The sequence below is a fragment of the Capra hircus genome, chromosome 19 (assembly GCF_001704415.2).
Source record: "Capra hircus breed San Clemente chromosome 19, ASM170441v1, whole genome shotgun sequence".
NCBI lineage: Eukaryota > Metazoa > Chordata > Mammalia > Artiodactyla > Bovidae > Capra > Capra hircus.
This window is the reverse complement of record NC_030826.1, coordinates 33,470,888-33,496,686: the sequence shown is the minus strand read 5'-3', so window position 1 is coordinate 33,496,686 and position 25,799 is coordinate 33,470,888. Positions and strand designations below refer to the sequence as shown.

The following is a 25,799-nucleotide window of genomic DNA, read 5'->3' as shown; positions in this document are numbered from 1 at the left end:
GAAAGTAGCAGAGGATGAGATGGTTAGATAGCATCACCAAGTCAACGGACATGAATTTGAGCAAACTCCGGGTGATAGGGGAGGACAGGGAGGCCTGGTGTACTGCAGTCCATGGAGTCACAGTCAGACATAACTTAGCAACTGAACAACAGAATAAATATTTATACATAAATAAGCAGTCAAACATATAAACAGAACTCACACCAGAAATATTTCTAAAGAAAAAGAATTTCAAAAGGTACACAGCAAACTCTTGTTCTCCCTAAGAGCAGGGGAAGCCCAGCCACTTTCTGCTTTACACCCATCTATTCTGTTTGCATTTCCCTCCCTTCCCTCAAAACATACACATAACTTCTACAGGTTTTTCTTCTGAATAAACTTAACATTTTTAAAAAGAAAGAAAATGGCACAGCACATGGGCATGTATGATGCTCTGCTACTGCTGCTGCTAAGTCGCTTCAGTCATGTCCGACTCTGTGCAACCCCATAGACGGCAGCCCACCAGGCTCTGCCGTCCCTGGGATTCTCCAGGCAAGAACACTGGAGTGGGTTGCCATTTCCTTCTCCAATGCATGAAAGTGAAAAGTGAAAGTGAAGTCGCTCAGTCATGTCCGACTCTTCGCAACCCCATGGACTGCAGCCCACCAGGCTCTTCCGACCATGGGGTTTTTCAGGCAAGAGTACTGGAGCGGGGTGCCATTGCTTTCTCTGGTATGATGCTCTAGTAGCTTTCTAATTTCCTGTTAAAAATCTAGTAGCTTTCTAATTTCCTGTTAAAATGAATGCTCTCCTTACTGCTAACTGAAAAAAAGATGCAATAATGGAAAAACATACATAAAACACATAGAATTCAGATAAATAACACAGTATTGACATAGTAAAACCCAGTGTAATCAAGACACATACCTAGGCATTAAGTTCCTGTTTTTCTCATAAAACATCCTTAGGTCTTGAGGACTATTAGCCTGTTAAAAAAAAAAAAAGAAGAAAATGGTTTAATTTCCTAAAAAACCAAGTGCAAAAACTCCAAATCACATGATGGATGCTCATATTCTTGCAATAGAATAGAAACTGAACTTGAAAGCCATGGACTGCTGAGGGAGCCATTGATGGGCACAAGGAACTTCTAACACCTCTGACACTGTATGCAGATTCTGCACATCCGGGCATAATTTATCTTTCTGAGGTCAGATTCTCAGAAAGGCCTGAGGCTCAGAAGAGTCACTACTCTGGAGGTTACACGGCCCATCCAACAGGTGTGCTGTGTGGAGTCAGGTGCATCGTACCTTAAAGGGAGTCAAGCCAGAGAACGAAGAAAGTGCTCCTTTCCAGCCTCTCCAGAACACAACACAGCAGCCTCGCAGTAAGAGCTGCTGAATTACTGAAGCTGCCTCTACCTTCAAACCAGGCTAGGAAATCAAGTGTTCAACCTGCTGTGTCACTGACTTTTAATACCATCTTGGGCAAATTATTTCTCTCTGTTTTAGTTTTCAGATTTAAAAAACTGTCTCTGTAACTGGCCAATATGAACTCAAGAAGAATCACTGTGATCATATGCTAGAAGAGCTCCTTCTGACAAAATGTTAAGGGAGAGGCAGACGTACCTAAGTTAGATTGTGTGAAACCAATGACCTCTCCTTCAGGAGAGGCGGGAGGAGAGCTGTTACCCACCTTCCTACACCTGCCCCCACCCTCACATGGATTCCCAGACCCCAAATCCAGGCTAAGCAGGAAGCACTAACATCACCATTCACACCTATCTCCCACGGGGTTGTAAGCCTGAGCTGGCGAACCTAGTATTACCTAGTATTACCCCCTACACTGTTCAAGGGTCAACCGCATTCCCCATTTTATAAGTCAAAGGCAACTGCAAAATGAAAAGAGCCCCAAACTAAGCATACCTGAAAACAGTCACGGTACCTGAAAAGGTGGCTTTCCAACGAGGCACTGATATATCACTGTCCCGATGCTCCACAAGTCGGCCTTGGCATCATAATGTTGAGACATGATAACCTCAGGAGCCTGAGGAGAAAGCAAGTCAAGAGACGTGCATAATGTCAGTTACATAATTGATCTGCATGTGTTAACTGGAGAAGGTCACACTAACAAAACTACAACAATAAAAACAACAACACACTGTGATATTGCCCTAATCAAATGATACTGCAACCAATACAGACCCACATTCTTACACTGAGGTTTACTGGCAAGTCCCAAAAACAACACTGGAGGAAAAGCAGCAGGTTCCAGAAAGAAAATATTTCTATATAATAGGATGGACACACAAAATACAGAAAGAGCATAAAAATAATAACAGAGAGTACACCCCAGTCCCAAGATCAGGGTTACTTCTGGGGTGGGAGAGTAGGAGAGTGAGAAGGGCGGGTTACAGAAGGTACACAAGCCGCTTCCAAAATATTTCATTTCTTCTAAAAGAAGACCAAGGTGAACATGGTAAAACGTTAACTGTCGAAAGCGGATGGTAGGCACACAAGTGTTTGCTACATTAGTCCTATTTCCACCATTTAAAAACTCCAAAATACCGGAAAATCTATCACGGAAAACATAATAAAAACAGTCTTAAAAGCAAACAAAAAGTCTCTGATACTTTGTTACAGCTGTTTTCTCCTCTCTCATTAGATATTGCTTTCTAAAACTACCATCAATCAAGGCAAGCATTGACTGGAAATGCTAAATACACTGAATGACAGTGACATTTTATTTTCTAGGCATAACATTTTTATTTATTGTTCCTAGTAAACTTCTTACTGGGTCAACTTCCTTTAATAATCAGCCCAAGTACTCTCTCTATCCTCAAGGCTGTAAGTTCAAGACTGAACTGATTTCACACTCAAGAAGTGCAAAGTAGTATTTAATTATATTAAATTATAAGATTTATCATATAAGCAGTACAGTTATGATCAAGAAAAAGTAAATCTAACACAAAATTTTTTTGAACTTTGAGTACTAGTTCTCTTGATCTCAAAGTTGATTTTACATTAGAAGAAGCCCTATCTGAACATAAACCCATTTTAAATTCAAACTGAAGTAGGTTCATTTACTTCACAGGATTCTGAAGCTCCAGAATCAAGGTGTTTCCAGGGTTACCAAGTCACATTAGTTCAGAAGTGTCACAGCCTCACCCTATTAGACCTGAGAGTAACCACAGGAAAGGATAAAGAAGAAAAGTAAGATTTTTCAGCTGTTACGTCTGACGCGAATGGGAAACATTTCTATAGTATAGGGATCCTGTCAAGAGACAACATGCAAAGGATGACTACACCCTATAGGTGAAGATATGCCCCAGGAGATTTTTTTAAGTATTCCTAAAATTATACATCATGTATAGCATGACCATACTTCATCAATTTTTATTTCTAATTTAATCTAATAGAAGATTTCTACCATAATAACTAATCATGTTAAAAAATAAATGCCAATGGGCAAAGATGACTTTTATAGTCCACTAGGCTAAAGTGAAAGACGTCTGTATTACAGCATTTCAGTACTATAATTAACATTTGTAAATAATAAAAACTCAGACTATGATAAAAATGACATCTTAGTTGGAAACAAGCTTTATACTTAAATTCCAATGCTTCCCGCTGTAAACACAAAGGATGCAAACACTCACCATGTACATTGGGGACCCGCACAGTGTGGCAGCCATCATGTTACTATGCAAGTAACGAGCAAAACCAAAATCAGCTGTTTCACAAAATAAAAGGAAGAAAGTCAAAGGATACCTTTGCCCACACTTAACACAGATCATATGATTCTTTTAGATACAAGCAGGCACAAAAGAACTATGAGAAACTAGAGCTTATTGACTTAGACTGTCCACCAAAGAAAGAAGTGGCCACCTCACTTTCAACAAGTTAAATAATGGTAGTAGCCACCAATGGCACAAGTCGCTGCTATGCCACTTTTGTAACCAAGAAGGGAGTTCCATGCTTTGCAAGAGAAAATACCAATAATAGTAAATGATTCATTAATAAAGCTCTCATTAAATATCAACACTAGGTATAGAGTTTGAGCTGTTCTCATCCTCCTCCAGATACCAAATGCAACCTATATAATAAGAGATTTCTTAAAATACTGGTAAAAAATTGTTTTTCCAACAACCATGAGAACAGCTTTAAAAAAAAATCTAGCATTACGAAGTGCTTCAAATAATCCTGAGAGGGCTAAAGTATTAGTCGCTCAGTCATGTCCAACTCGTAGCGACCCCATAGACTGTATAGCCCACCAGGCTCCTCTATCCATGGGATTCTCCAGGCAAGGATACTGGAGTGGGTAGCCATTTCCCTCACCAAGGGATCTTCCCCACCCAGGGATCGAACCCAGGTCTCCCATACTGCAGGTAGATTCTTTACCATCTGAGCCATGTCTGCCTTGAGCAAGCTAAAAAAAACCAAAACATCTTCCAAGTAAGAAGCCTGAACTAAATGGTCTCTCAAATCCCTTAGGTTAAAATCCCATGAGCTGTGAAGAATCAGGGTATTAATTTGCTGCCAGCAATGCAATGTGTTAGCTTCCCTCTGGCGAAGAGAAGCATCTCCTGCTGAGATTCCTACTCGAATCCCTGGTGCAGGCCCGTCAGCCCTGTCTGAAATTTAGCACCTGCTGCCAACAACGTAAAGGATTCCCACATCCAAATGGACTTCAGTGAACAGAACAAAAATCTCAAAAGTGTCTCGACAAAATTCATCATTCTCACTGAACTAAAATTACCTAAAAGAATATTGAGTCTCAAAACTGTTCTTTGAGCAAAACAACATAGCCACATACCTATTTTGATGCGAACACCACTGACACTGGACTTCCTGCGATTGGCATAGGACAGCAGGATGTTCTGGGGCTTGAGGTCCCTGTGGATGATGCCCTTGCTGTGCAGGATGCGCATGGCAGCTGCGATCTGATGCAGAAACATTCTGATGGTGTCCTCGCTGAGCGTGCCCTTAGCTGGGAGAAAAGGCGTTCCATAAACACTTAAGCCTACAAAATCAAGTCTCATCTGTGGGAGTAAGGAATGGGAATTCACTTTTTTTCATTGTTTTTATTCTAACAATTTAAGTCTATGAAGAGATATCAAATATCTCAAAAATTTTAATCAACCTGTTGTAAAAAGAACTGATTTATATCTTCCCTTCTCATCAGTGTTCATGGTTTTCTTTTCCCACTTTTACTGGGAAGAATGAACATGACAACAGATGCTCAGCAAATGCGAGTCTCCTCCACAAGCCAAAAAAGCCAAAAATAAGTCCCCTTCACATCAAGTACTTGGGATAAATGTCCATATTTAACCCCAACCACTACCTGAGTACAAATTAAAAACAAGTGATATGCTTGGCTGGCGAGACTAAGGCATTACCCCCAACTGGACCTGTCAGGGGGCTGAGGCCCACACCTGTCTCCTTTTCATCTCCCGGAGGCACCTCTCCTAACTAAGGACACCTGTAAGAAGCCGTCTTCACTGCTACCAAGGGGTGGTGGGGACAAGACTGGAGAGTCGTCGCTCTTCAGCAAACAGCCACGCCCGCACATGCACACCAGAGCGTGGCTTGGTGTGGAGTCCGGCTGCCTTTGTTCAAATCCCAGTTCCTCCACTTACTAATGCTCAGTGCACAGCCCTGGAAGTTGACCCCTCTGTGCCAACTCCTCCTCTACAGAAAACTGAAAACAGACTAACCACGTGGGGCCGTTGCAACATTCAAACAAGGTAGCACATTTAAGCATAAAGACTTAAGGAAAACGCCTGGCATGTAATAAGTACTCAAAGGTAAACTGAAAGTGCAAAGTGTTAGTCACTCAGTCAGTCCAACTCTTTTGTGATCCCCTAGATCGTAGCCCACCAGGCTCCTCTGTCCACGGAATTCTCCAGGCAAGAATACTGGAGTGGGTTGCCATTTCCTTCTCCAGAGGATCTTCCCGACCCAGGGATCAAACCTGGATCTCCTGCACTGCAGGCAGATTCTTTACCATCTGAGCCACCAGGGAAACAAGGTAGTCAGTACACAGATATGTATTTTATAACAATGGATCTAAAAGTCAAAAGTCCAATTCTTTCCATCTACATTAGGTATTTAATATCCGTGACCCCATTTTGACTTCTTTGGCTCAGATGGTAAAGAATCTGCCTGCAATGCAGGAGACCTGGGTTCAATTCCTAGGTCGACCCCATTTTAGAGTCTCTGTGAACATATTTCTGCCCGTACAACTCTAGAACATGTTCTTTATAACCTTCTCTTATGCACTTAAGACTAAGAAAGACAGAAATAACACTAATACACTGAACAAGTGAAATATTACTTTTAAAATCATTTTAATGAGTGACATTTTATGTCCTTAATATCTTCAACAGTGGAAACAGTGACAGACTTAATTTTGGGGGGCTCCAAAATCACTGCAGATGGTGACTGCAGCCATAGAATTAAAAGATGCTTGTTCCTTGGAAAAGTTATAACCAACCTAGACAGCATATTAAAAAGCAGAGACATTACTTTGCCAACAAAGGTCCATCTAGTCAAAGCTATGGTTTTTCCAGTAGTCATGTATGGATTTGAGAGTTGGACTATAAAGAAAGCTGAGCACCAAAGAACTGATGCTTTTGAACTGTGGTGTTAGAAAAGACTCTTGAGAGTCCCTTGGACTGCAAGGAGATCCAACTAGCTCACCCTAAAGGAAATCAGTCCTGAATATTCCTTGGAAGGACTGATGCTGAAGTTGAAACTCCAATACTTTGGCCACCTGATGCGAAGAACTGACTCATCTGAAAAGACCCCTGGGAAAGATTGAAGGCGGGAGAAGGGGATGACAGAAGATGAGATGGTTGGATGGCATCACCGACTCAATGGACATGAGTTTGAGTAAACTCTGGGAGTTGGTGATGGACAGGGAGGCCTGGTGTGCTGCAGTCCATGGGGTCGCAAACAGTCGGACACAACTGAGCGACTGAACTAAACTGAGTATCTTCAAATAAACTAAATCCCCATGGTATAAAAATTATCAAATACTTTTTTCTGTGAGGGCTATTTTCATCTGCTTTTAAAAATTCTTTGGGGTTCTTTTCCTGATGCTCACTATTAAAAAGAAAAATCCAAATGCATTAAAACATACAAAAAGTGAAAGTTTCTCTGCTCCCCTCCCTGGAGATGAGTGAACACTGTTAAACTCTGGAGTACATTTTCCCGGTTCTCCCAGCTCTACTGACACTTCCCTTGCAGATGGATGCGACGATGACCGCACATTAGTGGGAGGGTCAAATCAACAACTGGCAGAGAAGGCGATGGCACCCCACTTCAGTACTCTTGCCTGGAAAATCCCATGGATGGAGGATCCTGGTGGGCTGCAGTCCATGGGGTCGTGAAGAGTCAGACACGACTGAGCAACTTCACTTTCACTTTTCACTTTCATGCCTTGGAGAAGGAAATGGCAACCCATTCCAGTCTTCTTGCCTGGAGGATCCCAGGGACCGGGGAGCCTGGTGGGCTGCCGTCTATGGGGTCGCACAGAGTCAGACACGACTGAAGCGACTTAGCAGCAGCAAATCAACAACTGGAGCTTTACTGCTGTAACGTTTTAGATTACACTGAAGCAATGAAAATGGATGGTACCGTTTTTTCCATCTCATTCATTTACATTTTCATTTTAGGGCTTAGAAAACTTTTGCTACTGTAAATGACTGCAGCTGCTTAGAACTTGTATCTTTGCCCCATGATACATGAAAGTTTATCTGATTCAGAGACCAAATTCTAACACCATTTCCGTGCATAAAAATTAATGATCTCATTTAGGCTATTTCTGGGCACAAACTACAGTAGAAATTCACTTATTTCTATGTACACAGAATGCCTACTCTCAACACAATCCCATAAACTGAAATTCTCTTGGTAATAGCTTAACATTTTAAAGGCACAGCCAACATGAAAACTCTCAGATGGATGAACTCCTGAGCAGTTGGCCGTGACAGGGCAGGCTCAGCTGTGGCTGCCAAACTGAACATATCTGCTAGAAATAATGTTAAAGTACAACTTACCAATTACCTTACAATTTCCCTTATTTTAACTTGCAATCAACAGAATTTGTTTTTTATCTTTTGAAGATGTGAAAGGCACTTTATTTATCGAAGCAAATACAAGGACTAAATGGGTGTCTTGTGATTTAATGGCATTATGCCCTCCAGATCTCTGACTGACAGATCTTCTTGATCAATGCTCCCCAACAGAAATATAATGTGAGCCTTATACATACCTTAACATCTCCTAGTAGCCACATTTTCAAACATGAAAAGAAACTGGTGAAATAATATCTATTTAACTTAGTACCTCCAAAATATCATTTCAACCTATAATCAACATTAAAAATCTTGATATAATCACTCTTTCTTTCAAAATGCAATGTGTGTTGCACATCACAGCACACCTTTCAATAGCTCAACAGCCCCATGTGGTCAGTGGCTACTACAATGGACAGTACAGCTCCAGACAATGCCTTGAGGACCTAAGTTATTTGACACGGTCTCTTCAAGTGGCAGACAGGGGAGAGGTTAAGTATCCAGAACCACACAGCAATTAAGTGACATAACAAAGGAACTACTGCAAACCAGCCTGCCTGGCCGACTCCAACATTCAGGTAAGCTCTTCATTCCCTGCTCTCCTGATCTAACACTACTGCTCCGGAACATCCAAAGCAGAGTTCAACATCACGTATGGACTGCTGAGGAAGCTAACAAACCTGCTACAGCAGCATCAGCACCTGTGTCAGCCCATAGGCTTTCTGTTAGAAAGGGACACTGATATTCCGACAAGGAAGTGAAATAGCTAAGCGTCCCTCAGTCTGACCCCGGGGAAAGGGGCTTTTACCTGGATCGATAAGAAGTCAAGGATCTCAAGATTCAGAGGTTAACAGAAGGTAAAAGCAAGGTGTCTTCTAGCTCCAACTCCTCTCCTCCAATAGAGAAAAAAGTGCCCATCTCTAAATTTTATCTACTGGCAAATGACTTTTTGAAAAATCTTTTTACCAAACTGACATAATTTGAGAGAATCTCAGGAAAAATACTGGAGAAGGCAATGGCAACCCACTCCAGTACTCTTGCCTAGAAAATCCCATGGGCGGAGGAGCCTGGTAGGCTGCAGTCCATGGGGTTGCTAAGAGTCGGACACGACTCAGCAACTTCACTTTCACTTTCACGCATTGGAGAAGGAAAAGCAACCCACTCCAGTGTTCTTGCCTGGAGAATTCCAGGGACGGGGGAGCCTGGTGGGCTGCTGTCTATGGGGTCACACAGTTGGACATGACTGAAGTGACTTAGCAGCAGCAGCAGTAGGAAAAATACAAAAAACACACATGGACTAACCTCCCGAGTTCAGAATAATGGTGGTCTCTCAATGGGAGGGACCAGAGTAGGACTACAGAAGGGCCCACAGGAGCTTCAGCTGTATTTAGAATTTAACTATGGGGAGGAGGAGAAATACTTGTGTTTTATATATTATTTCTACATGGCTTTTGAAATCTCAGCAATATTTTAAAGATTTTTAAATCTCATTTTTAATTGTTCCTTGTTTACCTGAACATTTAAAATATATTGCTTCTCTTCTGTAAACTGCCCACACCCTTTGTGAGTGTATCTACTGATGTCTTAGTGCTTTACCATCAATTGCCATGACCTAGTTCTAGGCTGAGAGATGAACCTTTTACTACTTTTTTGTTCGTTTATTTTGCCTATTTCCCATATACCTTCAAGGGTGAACAAGTAGGTGCTGACTTCATCTAATGTCCTTTAAAAAGTACTTTGGAGGGACACAATTTGATCTGAACTTTATATATAACTTTATATATGGAATTTCAAGCAACATTTAGTACTAAAACCTTACCTCTATGCCACAAAATAATGTCAAGGTTACCCTGAATCCCTTACGATATATTTTAAAATTTACAAGCAACATTCACATTAATAAACACATCTTAGGACACATTCTCCCACTATTTTTTTTTGTTTAAGGAAATGAAAGAGACTAAAGGTTCACTGCCAGCCCCCAACTAGAATCTTTTGAAGAGAAATTTTGTTGGTTTTTCTCTGATGGTGAGAGGCCTCACCTCTCAAACTGTCAGAGAAAGGCACACATAAAGAAGTACTTATATACAAGCAAAGGAGTAAAACCACCACACACAACAGTCAGGCAGCAAAGCAACCACAATTAAACATATACAAATATTTATTGAACGTTTCTATACACGTACAGAAAACAAGGGTAGTATATTTCAGAAGTAAATGAAGATTAAACACACTATAGTACTATACTGACCACTGACAAAGTCAAAAAATTACCTTGCAAATAATCTGCCAGGTCTCCACCATTGCAATACTGATATACAAAACAAAAAGTAATTAAAATAAGACACTGATTCAAGATTAATTCAATTCATTACCAACTAACCTTTTTTTTTAAAATTTGGCTACGTAGCATATAGTATATCAGTTCCCTGACCAGGGATCGAACCCATATCCCCTGCATTGGAAGCTTGGAGTCTTAAACACTGGATCACCATGGAAGTCCTGTCAGTTAATTTTAATTAAAATACATTTGTAATAATATAAATCTAGTCACAAACAAATTATAAGAATCACAGAATCAACATTTTAAAATTTTATATTCCTTATAAAATAGAATCTAAATCACTGAAACTTTATTAATTCAAATTTCAAATAACCTACTGTCAATTTTAAGGTATGCATTAATCAAAAGAAAAAAATTAAAAGAAACCTGAATACTACCTACCTCCATCACCAGAAAGACAGAGTTGGGTAATTCCTGAAAAGTAAACATATTATACAGGGTCTAGATTAGAGAAAAAATTAAGCAAAAATTTTAAAATAATGATTGTTAATAAAATAGTATATGTATTCATTTTAAAGAGGTAAAATGAAATCACAAAATCCATTAGTAAGTGAAATGTAAAATCCCCTAAACACTGACATAAGCATCTCAGCTTCAGTGACACTAATGGCTAATGAGGTCATCAAGAAGTTCAAGTCTATTCATACAAAGAACTAAAGGAAGAACACCACGAAACGTGCAGTCTCAATTCTGGAACACATGGTCTGGGATGCTTTGTCCTACCAGCGCACATACACCTGAAGGAAGCATGTACTTGCTGGGATTCTTAACTGTAATATAATACCTTTCCACCTTTTTGCTTGATTATCTTCACCTCTCCAGCTGGCCAATATTTATGTCTGGTATGTAATCCCATACCCTTCTCCTATTCATACAATCAGAAGCTAAACACACACACACAAACACACTTTACTTTGAAAAAACGGAATATCATATATAAATGTCTGAACCTTGCTTTCCTCACTCAATAATATACCAAAGAAATCCATCCAAGTCAAATGCATATGCACAAGTCTTTTTCCTAACTGTCATGTGTCATTGTGTGACTATATCACCATTTAAGCTGTTCCTTACCAAGGAACATCACTTGTGTCCAGTCTGGGCCACTATAAGCAAAGCTGTATTGCTTCTTGGACATACATCCTAGTTCTCAGTCTTTTATGGCCCTCGGATAGATGTCCAGGATTCTGGGTTGTTTAGTCAAGAATGTGCAGCTCTAACAGTGGCAGATACTTCTCACTAACAGACTTTTTAATTCTCTACTATAAACAAGACACTGGTCCAGGCCCCGAGGGTACAGCAGTAAGACAGCAGAGTTGAATATCCTATTCTCCCCAATCTTAAATTCTAAGAAGGGAGGGTCAGGAGCAAGTCAACAAACAAAAGCAGTAAGTACACAGAGCCTGGAGATGGTGACAGGTGCTTTGGGGAAGGAGGAGAAACAGGGTTGGGGAGGGGACTGCAATTCCATTTAGGGTAGCTAAAGAAAGCTTCCTGAAAATATACCGTTTGAGTGAAGACATAAGGAAGGTTGAGGTGTACCTGTGCAGACCACAGACATAGCGATCCATCTGCACATATAATCTCCCTGCAGGAAGGAGGCCCTCAGCACGAGGAAAAGGGGGAAGTGGCCAGGAACCACAGGAGGCCCAAGCAGACATAACAGAAGCAGCAACACACAGAGAAGGAGAGACCGGGGATAGCAGGGTTTGTCTTTCACTCACAGAAACAGAAGTCCCTGCAGGACCCATGCAGAGAAGGAACACACCCTGACCTGCATTACCGGGAGTACTCAGACTGTAATGCCCAGACTCTTCCTCAGGGTATGGAGGCAAAGTGTTGTCACACAGCACTCCAAAAATCATATCCAAAGACTGACATTTGTACCAGTGACACATCTCCTCCCCAGTCACACCAGTAAGAATTACTGCACTTCCTACTTTTGCCAATAGGAAGGGTGAGAAGTGACATCTGTCACCTTAATTTACCTTTCTCTACCTGTTTACGAAAATTTCATCCATTTATGGCTGTATCATCTGACATTAAATAAGTCTTTCAAAACTTTTATGTCCCTACTTTTATGGCTTCTGAGTTTATCTTGACTTAAAATACCTTTCTGGGGACTTTCCTGGTAGTCCAGTGGTTGGCAGTCCTCCTGCCAATGCAGGGGACACAGGTTTGATCTCTGGTCTGGGAGGATCCCACGTGCTGCGGAGCAACTGAAACCTTGCACCACAACTACTGAGCCTGTGCTCAGCAACAAGAGAAGCCACCGCAATGAGAAGCCCGCGTACTGCAATGAAGACCCAGCACAGCCAAAAATAAAAATAAATAAAATACCTTTCCAGCTCTTAGATTACATATAGTCATGTAAATATTATTCTAAGATCATTACTGCTTATTTTATATATTTAAGCCTTTGAGTCACTGAAAATTATTTTGGAAAAATGATGAGGACAGATGTCTCAGTTTGCCAGCACCATGTATTGAATGAATCTCTTTTCACTATACTAAAAATTAACAAGAGGTAGATGTTTCCAGACCATTGACATTCACGCAGGGAAGTATTCCCAGCTGACAATACTTACTTCAAGCCCAAAATCCTCAAAGATATGTATCTTTCAAAAGCAGTCGTGATATCACCCTCCGAACAGCTTTGCACTGTCCCTGGACTAGCGATCCATCCCGTATGGGCCCTCCACTCTCCCCTGCATCACCCAGCACTCCCTCCACTCCCAGCACTCCTGCCACATCCCTTTCTCCAGGTCCTCACTCTTGTCTTTCCTGTCGGCTCCTCACAGAGGCTGCATCTGCGTGGGAAGCTGACCTGCCTATGCCCAGCCCAGCCTCCTCCCACTGTATTATATGACTATAGATTCATATATGTATTTAGAAAACTCTAAAACAAATATAACAAACAGTGGTTATCCCTGGGAAGTGCCGTATCTTTTCTAATTTATTCATTTTGATAATGCTGGAATATTTAAACTGTGAGTGAGTGAGTGAAAGTTGCTCAGTCGTGTCCGACTGTCTGCAGCCCCATAGACTACACAGTCCATGGAATTCTCCAGGCTAGAATACTGGATCTTCCCAACCCAGGGCTAGAACTCAGGTATCCCGAATTGCAGGCGGATTCTTTACCAGCTGAGCCACCAGGGAAGCCCCATTCAAACTGTTCGCATATATTACTTTTGTAATTAGGGAAAATGTGTTTCTTTTTAAGTGTCATCTAAAGTGAAACCTGAGCACGACAATGTCAAAAGTTCTCAGTTCATCAAAGTGCACATAAGTCTGAGGCAGACCTCCACAAGTGGCGGCCAGTGTGAACGGTGCTCGTCTCCAGTGGATAACATGACTGCACCCCACAGCCTGTACCTCTCCCTGATCAGAACCCAGCGGGCAAATCTAAACTCTGTCTACTTGACAGCCAAGCAGTCAAGACTATTTCATCTGACCAAGAGTTCTGAAGTCTATTTTTATAAATTAATTCCAGGAGTACACAATGCACAAAACAGTAAGCATTTCTCCGCAGTCACCTTGATATTTCCAGTTGCTCCACAGTTCTGGTTTCTGGAATATGTTCTCCCTAATGATATCTCATTCTGCAGCCAAAGCCAGTACTTTAAAATATTCTTCGGTTCGACAGACAAAAATCTAACTACACTCTCCACCCTGAAAGCAAAATCAACTCTGAAATTGATAGCGTTTTCTGTACCTCTCAAGAGATAGGCAAAGAAGAGTTAATATTACTCAACAATTTTTACATGAGGCACTGACTTGTACTTCGTGGTGCCCTCTATCTACAGAAACTCAGACAACTACACAAACAGCTCTGAGGAGAACCAGCATTTCAATAGGGATTGTGACATCAGATTAGTTTTGACTTTAACCGTTTTTTCCCTTTTTTTCTAGGCTGCTTTTAATTTCTCAAATGAAGGAATGAATTGTATCTATTTAAATAGGTAATAAAATATACCCACAGAGTATACATGTTCTGTATATGGAATCTGTTGTATTTTTGGAGATCACACACTGACATCAAAAACTTTAAACCTGTTTGTGCTACTTGTCCCAGTAATTCCAATTCTAGAAACTGAACTCACAAGACATAATCAGGTATCTTCAGAAGGTATATATTATCCTTGGAGCATTTTTTTGTAATGAGAAAAACCTAAACATCTTATAACTTGGGTCGAGTTAAATAAATACTTTGCTGTATGGTATGACTACATGAAAAATGACTATATTTTTAAAAAGACATATAGAACAGCCCACTAAAATTAATCACACTGAAAGCAAGGACTGTTTTACTCACAGCTTTGTTCCTAGCACTCAGAAATGCCTGGCACATAGCACCTCATCACATCAAACCTCACAAAATGAATGAATTTGAGTAATTCAAGTGTATAGGGAAATGGTTTTAGCTAGAAATAAAATAGCAGAATCACATAACATGCTCATTTACTTCCTGGAATTCCACTGTCCAGACTAAGAAAACAAAAGAACAGAGCAATGTGCATCAAGCACCCTGGTCGGCTATGGAAGGAGTGGAGGGAAAAGCTGAAAGCACCGCCCCTCAGGATCAGACCTCTGGCATTCCCACCAGGTGAATACCACTAGCAAGTGTGATTCTAGGATCCAAGGATTTTAAAACACAATATGGCCCCTAAATGCAACCCAACTACTTGCTCTGGTGCTCCACCCAAAAAACAGGAATTTTCTCTAAACCTGGGCTTTTGAAAAGGATTTCCAAGGGTGATTTTGACTATACAGAAATGTTGCCTTGGAATGTAACTTCATAATCCAGCCTTCCCACCTCCAAAAATAATGTGACTCTACTGTATGCCATGGCAATCAACATAAACAAATCCAGGTGATGAATCTGCAGTTTCCTTGTTATCATGCCATGTTATCACCTAATATCACCACTATTAGCAAAAATTGCTTCTGCAATAAGAAAAAAAGCTCTAGTTAGTTTTTCAATAGCCCAAAATAGTCCTTTCTACATTCATCACAGAAATGCCAGATCTTGTGTCAGTATTTCTCTACTTGACCTAAAACAACACTACTATAGCATATTATCATGTCAGTAAGATTACTTATGCAGCACATTATTTTATCCTTTTGCCTTATGCTATTTTATACAAATTCTTAATTAATAAACACACAACTCCAGCTATACATCTTTTCAACAAGGAAAAAGCAATTTTTCTATGATGACATTTAAATTTATATGAAATAGAAAAAGTTTCTATTAAGTTCTTTATTAACAAACATACATATATTTCTTTGAAAATCCAAAATAAGGTACCTGAACATCATAGAGTGCTACAATGTTTTCATGCTGAAGTTCCTGTTAAGAAAATTGAGAATTCAAAATATTTGTATTTATTATAAGAATTGTAATATTTCAATATGCAAATAAAATTAAGTATATACACACATTTATATCCATTTATACTACTTCTAATATACTACACTTTTGTTACTAGTTATAACAATTCAATCTAATGAAGAATAATAAGAAATGTGCCTGATCAAACTACTTGGGGCCTAAATATTTTTTCACTGTCTTAATTTATTCTCATTTACAAAATAAAAGTTCAGTATGACCACATATTTTACTGCTAATCTTAGATTTAATACATAATTTCTAACAAGAAAGGCCTAAAATTCCAAACTGCTTTTAGAAAGCACAATTTGCCTAAAAGAAAACAAAGTAGAATTCAACAAGCTATAATTCTTACCCAAGAGCTGTCCACAGAATAGCAGTTCTGATGAATGTTCCATGTTTATATTACTTTGGGATTAAACACACCTAAACCTATTTCTTCACTGCATACTTTTTTCAAATTTCTTTATAATGAATCAAGAGCTTTGTGACTCTCCAAGAAGTATTAAGTAAACATGACTTTCCACATTTATTTGACCATGGACTTCTTTCTCCCCCTCAAAGCATCCCACTTGGATAATTCTGCTTATGAGTGATCTAAAAAGACAACTTACTAGGAAAATAACTTTGCTCAATTTATAAGGAAAATAGATTACAACTGCCCCCAGTTCTCCAAAAAATATTTAACTGTAACAAGAAAGGAATCAACAGAAGAAAGAAATAATGTGTAAGAGAGGACTGTGTGTGGTGATAGTCACTCAGTCGTATCTGACTCCTTGCAACCCCATGGACTGTAGCCAGCCAGGCTTCTCTGTCCATGGGATTCTTCAGGCAAGAATACAGGAGTGGATTGCCAGAACCTCCTCCAGGGGATCTTCCCCACCCAGGGATTGAACCTGGGTCTCCTGCATAGGAGGCAGACTCTTTACCATCTTAGCCACAAGGGAAGCCTCCAAGAGATGCCTGCCTCTTCTCAAAGGACAACGCAATAACTAAGGGAAAGGAATGATGAGAGACGAAAATCAGTTTTCATCTAATCCCTCTAAGCACTGGCCAAGAGCCACAAACATCTATTCTTTAAAACAGCTTGCAAGTAATCAATGTTTAAAAAAACTGAGCATGCAAAAATGAGAGCAACAGGTGAACATTCTCAAACTTGGGGTCAACTGCCCAAACTGGAAAGGATGTCATCTTGTGTTCATTTAAGTTTTAATCTAGTATATCTAGTATGAAATACCCCATAAAGAAACATACCTTTAAGATTTTAATTTCCTTCCCAAGCAGTATTTGTGATTTTGACAGGTTCTTTTTATTAATACTTTTAATAGCTACCTCCCAATCAGTTTTCTGGAAAGGAAAAACAATTACTCCTGAAAATTATTCCACAGAAACAACTGAAGAGAAACAAAGAAAAAAGAATCTATAAGCATGTTTTTAGCAAATTCATGTAACAGCACCAGGAAAAAATAGAACCCAAATTTCTAACAGGAAAATGATTTTACAAAGGTGTAGCAAGCTAACGTCCCACAAGACAGCCAGTAAAAATAAATATGAAGCCTCCGTAGTAACTTAGCAACAAATGAAAAAAAAAAAAAAGACACACTTTATTTACAACTACTTAAAAGTTATGGAGGATAAACTGGGAGATGGTTAACAGTTAACCGAAAATAGGATTTGACAGCTAGGCAGGATTAAATGAGTCGTGGGTTTGTTTTGTTTTTTTTTTTCCCCTTGAGTTTTAAGTTATTCTCACGATAAAGGAAAACTCGGTAATACTGTATTTACTACTTTACAGGCTGAGCAAACAGGCCAGCCCCCTTCAGACCTGCTCCTTGGCTCAAACTCTCTTAGAATTATTTCCACTCCTGAGGTGCCTTTCCGAATTCTTTAAATTCTAAAACCTGCTGGGAGCCTGTTTTCGGAACAGCATAAGCTTAAAAAGAAAAAAAAAAAAAATGCTGAGCCCGCTCTCGGGTCGATTTTGGTCTCCCCGCCTCACCCCCGGCCGGCCGGCCGCCCACCCCAGGAACGGAGGTGGGTGGGCGGTCGGGGCTCCGCGCGGGGAAACGCGACACTGAGTTGGGGAAGGCCGGGGCTCGCGGGCCACCTGCCCATTTTCCGCTAGGTCTGCAATTCTCCGCCACCGGGGAGGGTCCGAGCGCGACCGGCCCGGTCCCGCACCACCCCGGCCGCAGCCTCACAGCCGCCGCAGCCCCGCCTGAGGCGGGGCTCACCTGGCGGTGCCGCCCCCGGAAGACCACGGCGAAGGCCCCGTGTCCCACGAGGTCCCGCTTGCTGTACTCGAAGTCGCCCACCACCTCCATGGCCGCGCCCCGGGGTCGGCGCGGGCCGGCGGCGATCAGCACCGCGGGCCCGCCGGCCCTGAGCGCGCCCGCCGGCCGCCGAGCTGGGGCAGCCGCGGCCCCGGGCCTGGGCGGGCGCTCATGTCGAGAGGCCGGGCAGAAACAGGGAAGCGCTGCGCAGGGCCGGGGTCAGCGAGGCCTGGCCCGGCCCCGGCCGCTCCTCATGCCGGCCGCCGCCGGCCGCTGACTCCCTGACGAAGCGGGCTCCCTGAGGAAGCGGACTCGGCACTGCCGAGCAGGGGCGGCGCCGTCGTCGTCACTGAGCGCTCCCGGGGCCGCGCGAGCGCCGGGGAGAGGTGCGGGCCCCGGCGCCCCCCATCCCCGCCAGTCTGCGCGTCGGCCTCTCCGAGGGTGCGGCTCCGCCCGGCCGCCGCCCTTCGCGGGCCAGGCCTTGTGCCTTCGCCTGTCTAACTCGCGGAGGACCCTCACGCGCGCGCCGGCCGCTCCGCGCCGACTGCCGGCCCTCCGCGACGTCAGCGCATCTTGTAGGCCGCAGCGCGCAGCGCGGTGGACGCGCTACCTCCGCCGCGAAAATGAGTGCCAGCTGCCGTTGGAGGCGGGAAGGAGCGTGCGAGCCGGCGGCGCCCAGGGCTGGAGGCGGGCTTCCGGAAAGGGGCGACAGGAGGGACGGGGGCATCCCTTTGCAGTGTGGACCCCACTGATGCGATGAGGGCAAAGGAGCATCTCTTGTATCCAGGCCTTTCCGCGCCCTGCGAAGCCAGAGGCCTCGCCGCGAAGCCCTCACCCTTTTGCATTTACTGTTCAGGGCCCCTCATGGATGTGTAGGTCAGGGATCCTGCACCTAGGCATCCTGCGGCCGCTTGGCTTCTGTGAGGAACTGATGACAGTCCTAGAGAAATAAATGCTGATGCTCGCAGACTCCGTTTTGCTTGTTTTCAAGGCTCTAGTGAGAAACTGCTTCCCAGCCTCGGGTGTCCTGCAGCGTGGCCTCCGGCTTCCTTTGAAGGGCCTAAGAGTTTTCTTTTCTACCAGCTCACTGACGTTCAAGTGACAAGGAACTTACTTTACACTAGAAAAATGACAACCTTTCCCTCAGAGAGGTGTCTACCGAAATCATTTTGTAAACCACGTGCTTGAAAACGTCAGAAATGCCAGGTTCCATAATGGGCTGCATGTTCACTCGTTTAGCATATCTGCTCTCAAGTTATCTCTCACTTCCAGAGTTACATTTCCCACCCAAGGCCCTTTCCTGAACACTGATCTCTGAAGGCCCAACAGGGACCCTCAGGACATCCAACCTTGTAGCAATCAGCCTGGGAAATCTCCAGAGAGAAACTGGCCTCTTCCTCTAACCCTTAAAATGTGAAGTCTTGGGTTTATACTTCCAATTGTGCACACCTGCCTAATTCCCTCCCTATGTTAGTCTGGCCCAAGTGAGTGTTGGAGCCTGTGTAAGTCTACAACCTTCAAAAATTAACAGCAGGTCCAGTGGTTGGAAATCCACCTACTGGTGTGTGGGGGGAGTCAGGTTCGATCTCTGGTTTGGGAAGATTCCATATGCCACATGGAGGGCTGGGCCCATGTGCTGCAACCACTGAAACCCGTGCGCCTAAAGCCGGTGCTCCACAACAAGAGAAGCCCCTACACTGCAACTAGAGAAATCCCTCACACAGCAGCCAAGACCCAGTGAAGCCATACATAAATAAACAAATAAAATTTTTTAAAAATGAAGAGCAAATGAAGCAAATTTGCTCATGAACACAAAAATTCATTTGGGGATGATTCCTTACCTCTTTGAAAGAGTCCCTATTTTCTTTTCTCTTTAAACATGAGTATTTAAATATGAGTCAGTGACCTAAAATCCACTGAGAAGGAGTTCTCCAGGATGTGTATATTATGGGTTGTAGGTCCCTGAACCAGCTACTTCACCTCCCCTGCCTAGGTTTCTTTGTTTGTAAAAGGAAGCTATAACATCAACATATACCTTCACTGGGTGGTTAAGAGGATTAAAGGACTGATGTGGAAAGAGCCTGAACAGTACTTGGCTCTGCAAAGCAGTACTTAATGTGTGTGGACAGGGAATGTGAAGGACAGGGATGCCTGGCGTGCTACAGTCCATAGGATCACAAAGAGTTGGACACAACTGAGTGACTGAACAACAACAACAAATGTGTGTGGGGTTAGTAAAATGAGATCAAACCTGGTCATAGGTGACACATGCTGGAGTCACCCCGTTTCCTTCTCTGGCCATGCCCCAGGTGGTACTAGGTGAATAGAATCCAAGCTTTGCAGTTCTAGCTTTGATCGATGGACCATTACACCTGTGTAAGAGCTGGTTCTCTAAACAGTTCCCTGGAGAATTCACCTCCTATAAACTTTCTGTGCAGAAGCAGTGGGTGTAAAATTTTTGGACAACAGAGAAGTCACAAGGAAAACTAACACCCCAGGACTGAGGCTGGCAGCCTTTCCCATGAAGTACCTGGCCATGGCCAACAGGGAGCAGAGCGGGAGCTGTCCAGGCTGTCCTGAGGCACCAACGCTGCTAGTTTCAGGGTCTGTCCGCCGAGGTGTCTTGTAGGGCCTCAGTACCCTCCAGGAGCAGTGCTTCAACCTTCCTGTTGGTCATCTCACCATCCAGAAGAGGACAGGAGTATCCTCTGCCAGCTGAGCCAGTGCATGAGACATAATTCATAACACGGCCCTGTTCACAAGGTTGCATCCTCTAGGAATTGAAGGTAATTGAAGCTAATAACTAATATACAGCTTTGAGCTGTTTATTTTTTAATGTCATTAAAATTACATTCCACAGTAGGACATTATGGAGCTGTCCTTAGCTGTCAGGGGCCCTAAATTTAGACCTGCATCCCCTCCTGTACCCAGAGGCTAAGCACAGGCCCTGGGAGCACATCGTTGCTTTAAAAAATATGCAGCTTTCACAGAAGGATTTCTGACCTCGAGGCTCACTCCTGAGGGGAGGTGGCGGTGGGGAGCACTGGAGTGGGGAACCTTTGCTAAGGGGATGTCTGGTTAGGACTATGTCAGTAAGCACATACGCCAAATGAGATAAAGCAAAAGAAAAAAAAAAGAGGAATGTAGATAAAGACACAGGCGTGGCTCTTGGGTTCCCACTAGAGCAGGGACTGGAAGAGGCATCTGCTTCTTTGTTCTTTCCCCAACAAGGCAGGAGGACAGAGAACCAGAAGCCACCAGTCTCAAACCTAAGTTCTTAAGGAGGAGATTCTGATGACCCCACTCTGGAGAGGTGCACTGAGCAATCCTCTCAAGACAGGAACTAGGGTTGAGGGAAGCAGGTCGAGTTGTACAAGCCTGCCGGAGCCAGTGGAAGAATGGAAATTCCAAAACTTACTCCAAAAGCAGGGGCGAGTGGGCAACCCAGGAAGGATGATCAGGGGTCAAATTTAGGCTTTATTCAGGAATGCCCAGAAGGAAGATTTTGACTTTACTTCTGAAATCACTCAAAGTTGCCAATCTGATTCACTGTCATTGTTCTTTGTCCTATTAACCGTGTGTGTGTGTGCGTGTGTGTAAACAGGCCTGTTGACACTATTGAAATGTTTCATTTTGTATATTGTGTAATAATAACTGCAGTGAGAGGTAAGATCACTTGCTAATATAAATTCTCACATAAACTGAGCTTCTCAGCCAAACACTGTATGATGTTGTGATGGTGAAAGGGTTCCTGGGACAAGTAAGTGTGACAAGCATTCACGACCCCATCTCTTGGCAGGGAGGCATCCTGAGATTAGGAGAATCACCCGTTTATTATTATCTTCAAATCATGGCTGTTTGCTTTTATTTTGGTTCTATTGTCTCTACTTCGATCCTATAGCTGATGCTTAGAAATTCTTGGGACTGGTAGTGCGCTGAGCTTTGATGTTTATACATGTACAGTTTTACTGAAAAATATAGAAATAGGCACATAATGTGAAGAGACCATAAACTTTGGATATATTTCTTAAAGCTTTCAGGAAATATCATAACTACAAATCTTCTGAAATGACATAAAAAATAGACTCCAGCCAGGAATTTTCTGATACTATGATAGGATGGCAACAGCAAGAAGCATCTTTCTATGTTATACATGAATCAGTATTTCTAGGACTTCCCTGGTGGTACAGTGGATAAGAATCTGCCTGCCAATGCAAGGGACAGATGTTCAATCCCTGGTCTGGGAAGATTCCACATGCCAAGGGGCAACTAAGCCGATGTGCCACAGCTACTGAAGCCCGCACGTGCCCATACACTGCAACAAGAGAAGCCACTGCAATGAGAGGGCCGCACCCCGCTACGAAGAGTAGTCCCTACTTGCCACAACCAGAGAAAGACCACACTCAGGAGACTGAGCACAGCCAAAAATAAAATAAATAATTTTAAAATTTCATTTCTAAAATGAAAAACAATTTGATTATTTCAGCCAAAAATAGAGTAGCTAATTTTCACTATTGCCATAACTGTTCAACCCAAAGAGTGCTTAAAACTTGAATCATTAAAAGTTAAAATGCTAAGCATATATTTCACAGGAGTGGCCATAATGTTCTGTTAACGGTAACGGCTGAAATAAAGCGAAGAATGTTTTAGGAAATGCCTTGGCTGTCCAGTGGTTACAACTCAGTGCTTTCACTGCTGAGGGCGCAGGCTCAGTCTTTGGTTAGGGAACTAAGATTCTACAAGCCATGTGGCATGGCCAAAAAAAAAATAAAAAGGTTTTTTTTTAATTAAAAAATTTTAAAGAATATATTTATATGTCACAAGGATAAATTTCAGGGGATATCATGAGTCCATTGCCAAATAAAGCATCTGAAATATTAAACTCCTAAGGGAAATATTTGATTGATGTGATGATATAGAAAAATAAAATATTTTAATTTTAAAACAATTTTATTCAAAAACTTAAACAGAATCTATTGAGTGGTTTTAAAAAAATAGTACATCTTCGACCATGATGGATATACTAAAATTTTAGACAAGAAGATCAATATCAGTGTGTCATTACAACCTAGCTTTTGCTCCCTGTTGTAAACCACATGCCTACTGAAATGAGAAAACAGCTGACCCAGCTGGGTTCTCCAGAAATGGACTCTGATCTGGGGTTGGGATGGAGATGCTCATTAAGGATGGACACCAGTGACAGGAGGAGCAGGAACAGGTAGGACACCAGTGACCATTGGCACTGGGAGAACTATCATGCTGGCTTGACCACGCCTGGGCCACCCCAGTCGAATGCTCTGGAGTTGAGCCCAAATGCCCAGCTCACTCTTCACCTTCTGGGGCTGCCCTGGAGGGCATGACCCTGGGTGGCTGGGCTGCTCCAGCTGAGGCCCTGGACCAGCAGGGGAGAGATGAGGGCCTACTGTCCTTCCCCAGCAGGGCAGGTCCTTCCTCCCAGAGGAGTCTGGGCATCGCGTCTCAGGTGACCACAGGCTACACTTGTAGTAACAGATAGTAACTCGGAACACTTGTGAGTCAGGCTGTAAGACCTGCACCATTAACAACAACAAAGTCTATTGTTGCACAGACAAGCATTTTTCTGCTTTTTCTGTTTTTAAAAGTACAGTTTTTCTTGGAAATGTTCAGAGCCCACTGCTGTGCTCCCATTCATCCATCTGCCTGTCCACATGCCCCCAGCTGCTGGGGTGGGCCCCAGGCAGGCTTTCCTACTGAGCTTCCAGGGGTTGATTGCAGAGCTACTCCCAGGTCCAGCCACAGATTAAGCAATAAGATACTATTTACTAAGTCCTTCAGCCTCATTCTTGAACTTGGGCGGGATGAAGAGTTCAGAGAGGGTTGGAGGAGACAGAAAACAAACCCAGGTCCCCCGAGCCCACCACGTGGCCAAGATCTCCTGAGGGAACCCAGGGCTGGAGGCCAAGCCACAAGAGGGGCGTGTTCCTGGAAGGTTCCCCGTTCTGGGCAGGGTGAGAGCTGTGCTGTGTGTGTATTTACGGGAGCAGGCCTGGGAGCTGGGGGGCCCACTGCTACTTTGGTTCATTCACATCTTCAAGGAGTCTTTCTTCCCTCTGCGGGGTCATCTCACTGGAGTTCGGTTCCCCAGAGCTGACTACTGGTCCTCTGCTGGACCACTCCCCTCAGGAACGCACCTGCACGCAGTCAATCATGGTTAGCTCCTCCTTCGGCCACGCCCATGCCATTGGTCCCCCACCACACAGACTGCACCCAAGGGGCCTCTTCGCTCAGTAACTTAAGGTCCCACCCCAAGGCCAGGCTCTTCCTCCCCTGGAGGGAGCCGGACAGGGATGGGGAAAGGGTGGGGGCAGGGTGAACAGGCCAGAGGCCTGCAATCCTCAAAAAAAACTCTGACTTCAAAGGAGCCTGAAACAACCAGCCAACGAGGGCCCAAACCATTCTCAGCCATCTCATTTGTCTCTCTGGACAATAGGCCAGGCATCCTCCACCATCTCTTGTTCCTTAACAGTCCAGGAGTGTGCCTCCGAGGGTGGGTTCAGGCTGGGTACAGCCTGCATCTGAAGTGGTGACTCCATCTCTACCTTCAACCTCATCAGGCCAAAAAAATATATATTAGAAAAAGAAAAAAGGATGAAGATTGTTCTGAAAGCTAGTTGCTGTCTTGCAAAGCGTAGTGACTCCAAACAAGAACCTTTATTTTTTTTTTTAATTGTTGCAGGTTTTGTGGGTCAGGGATTGGGGTGGGCCCATCAGGAAAAGCTCACCCTGCCCCTTGTGGTATCGGTATCACCGGGGCTGGAGGACCTGGAACAGCCTGACTGGAAAGGAGGTCTGGTAAGTTTCTTGGATCCCGGCTTGACAGGCAGGGGTGGGCTGGATTCACTCAGAGTCCCCCTCGTGCCCCATCCCGTCACTGCCCCCAAAAGAGTGACGCTTTCCCAGGTGGGTATTGAGTTCTGTCTGGTTTACATATCTGGTTTGCATCCGCTTCTCTCCTTGGTGTTATGTCCGTATGTGGGCATCGTTCGGTTTGTCGTCTGCAGTCACCGCTCCTTCTGGCCTCTTCTCGGGGTCTACCATGTGATGAAACCTTGAGTTACCGAGTATTCCGCTCTCAACAAACATCCAGGGGTGTCCAGCGTCCATGAACTTTGGTGACCTCGTGTGTTTGTTTCTGTTTGGTTCCCACCCAGCAGTGGGGTCACTGGACTGCAGGACACGTCTCAACACTGACCGATACTAACAAGTGAACTCCAGGCTGGTCACACATTCCCCCGGCGGAGTATGAGTTTGCTGCTCTGCATTCTCTCCCATACTCAGTGGTGTCAGCCTTTCTATCCGCTTGGCAAGTGTGACAGGCTGGCCTTACCCCCTCCTCCCAGCAGTTCATTCTCTGGCCCAGGGATACTCCTGGGGCTAGTGTCACTGGCGGGGGACCCGCTGCCTCACCTCTGCAGCTTCAACGAGCAGTCCTCGGCGACCACAGCTTCCTGGCAGTGGCTTGGACAGCTGGTGATGTGAAAATCGGTGAAAGTCCACTGGGGAATGTGAGTGGTGGCTGTGTCTTCTTCATTCCCTCATCAGCTGTGGTAGCCCCAGGCCCTGAGCCAGGGGACCTGGCTCACCATTGTAACCCACCATGAACCAGATGTGCTGAGGACCAGCCGTTTACCCAATCCACTGGCCCTTCACACCGCTGTTGTAACTCTCCTTCGGTGTGACTATTCTCCACCAAAA

General features: G+C 43.6%; 1 protein-coding gene across 3 annotated transcripts in view; it reads right to left on the bottom strand.

The window, feature by feature from the left end:
• The window catches only part of ULK2 (unc-51 like autophagy activating kinase 2), a 55,207-nt gene extending 36,608 nt beyond the window's left edge, over window positions 1–18,599 (bottom strand). For all 3 annotated transcript variants that reach the window (XM_018064729.1, XM_018064730.1, XM_018064731.1), the window contains exons 1-9: window positions 18,027–18,599; window positions 17,047–17,139; window positions 15,712–15,753; window positions 10,782–10,814; window positions 10,331–10,367; window positions 4,792–4,965; window positions 3,635–3,708; window positions 1,921–2,022; window positions 907–965 (exon numbers count right to left, since the gene is read on the bottom strand). In XM_018064729.1, coding sequence (XP_017920218.1) covers window positions 907–965; window positions 1,921–2,022; window positions 3,635–3,708; window positions 4,792–4,965; window positions 10,331–10,367; window positions 10,782–10,814; window positions 15,712–15,753; window positions 17,047–17,139; window positions 18,027–18,116 — 704 coding nt within the window. In that variant the 5' untranslated portion in view covers window positions 18,117–18,599. The remainder of the gene's footprint in view (window positions 1–906; window positions 966–1,920; window positions 2,023–3,634; window positions 3,709–4,791; window positions 4,966–10,330; window positions 10,368–10,781; window positions 10,815–15,711; window positions 15,754–17,046; window positions 17,140–18,026) is intronic.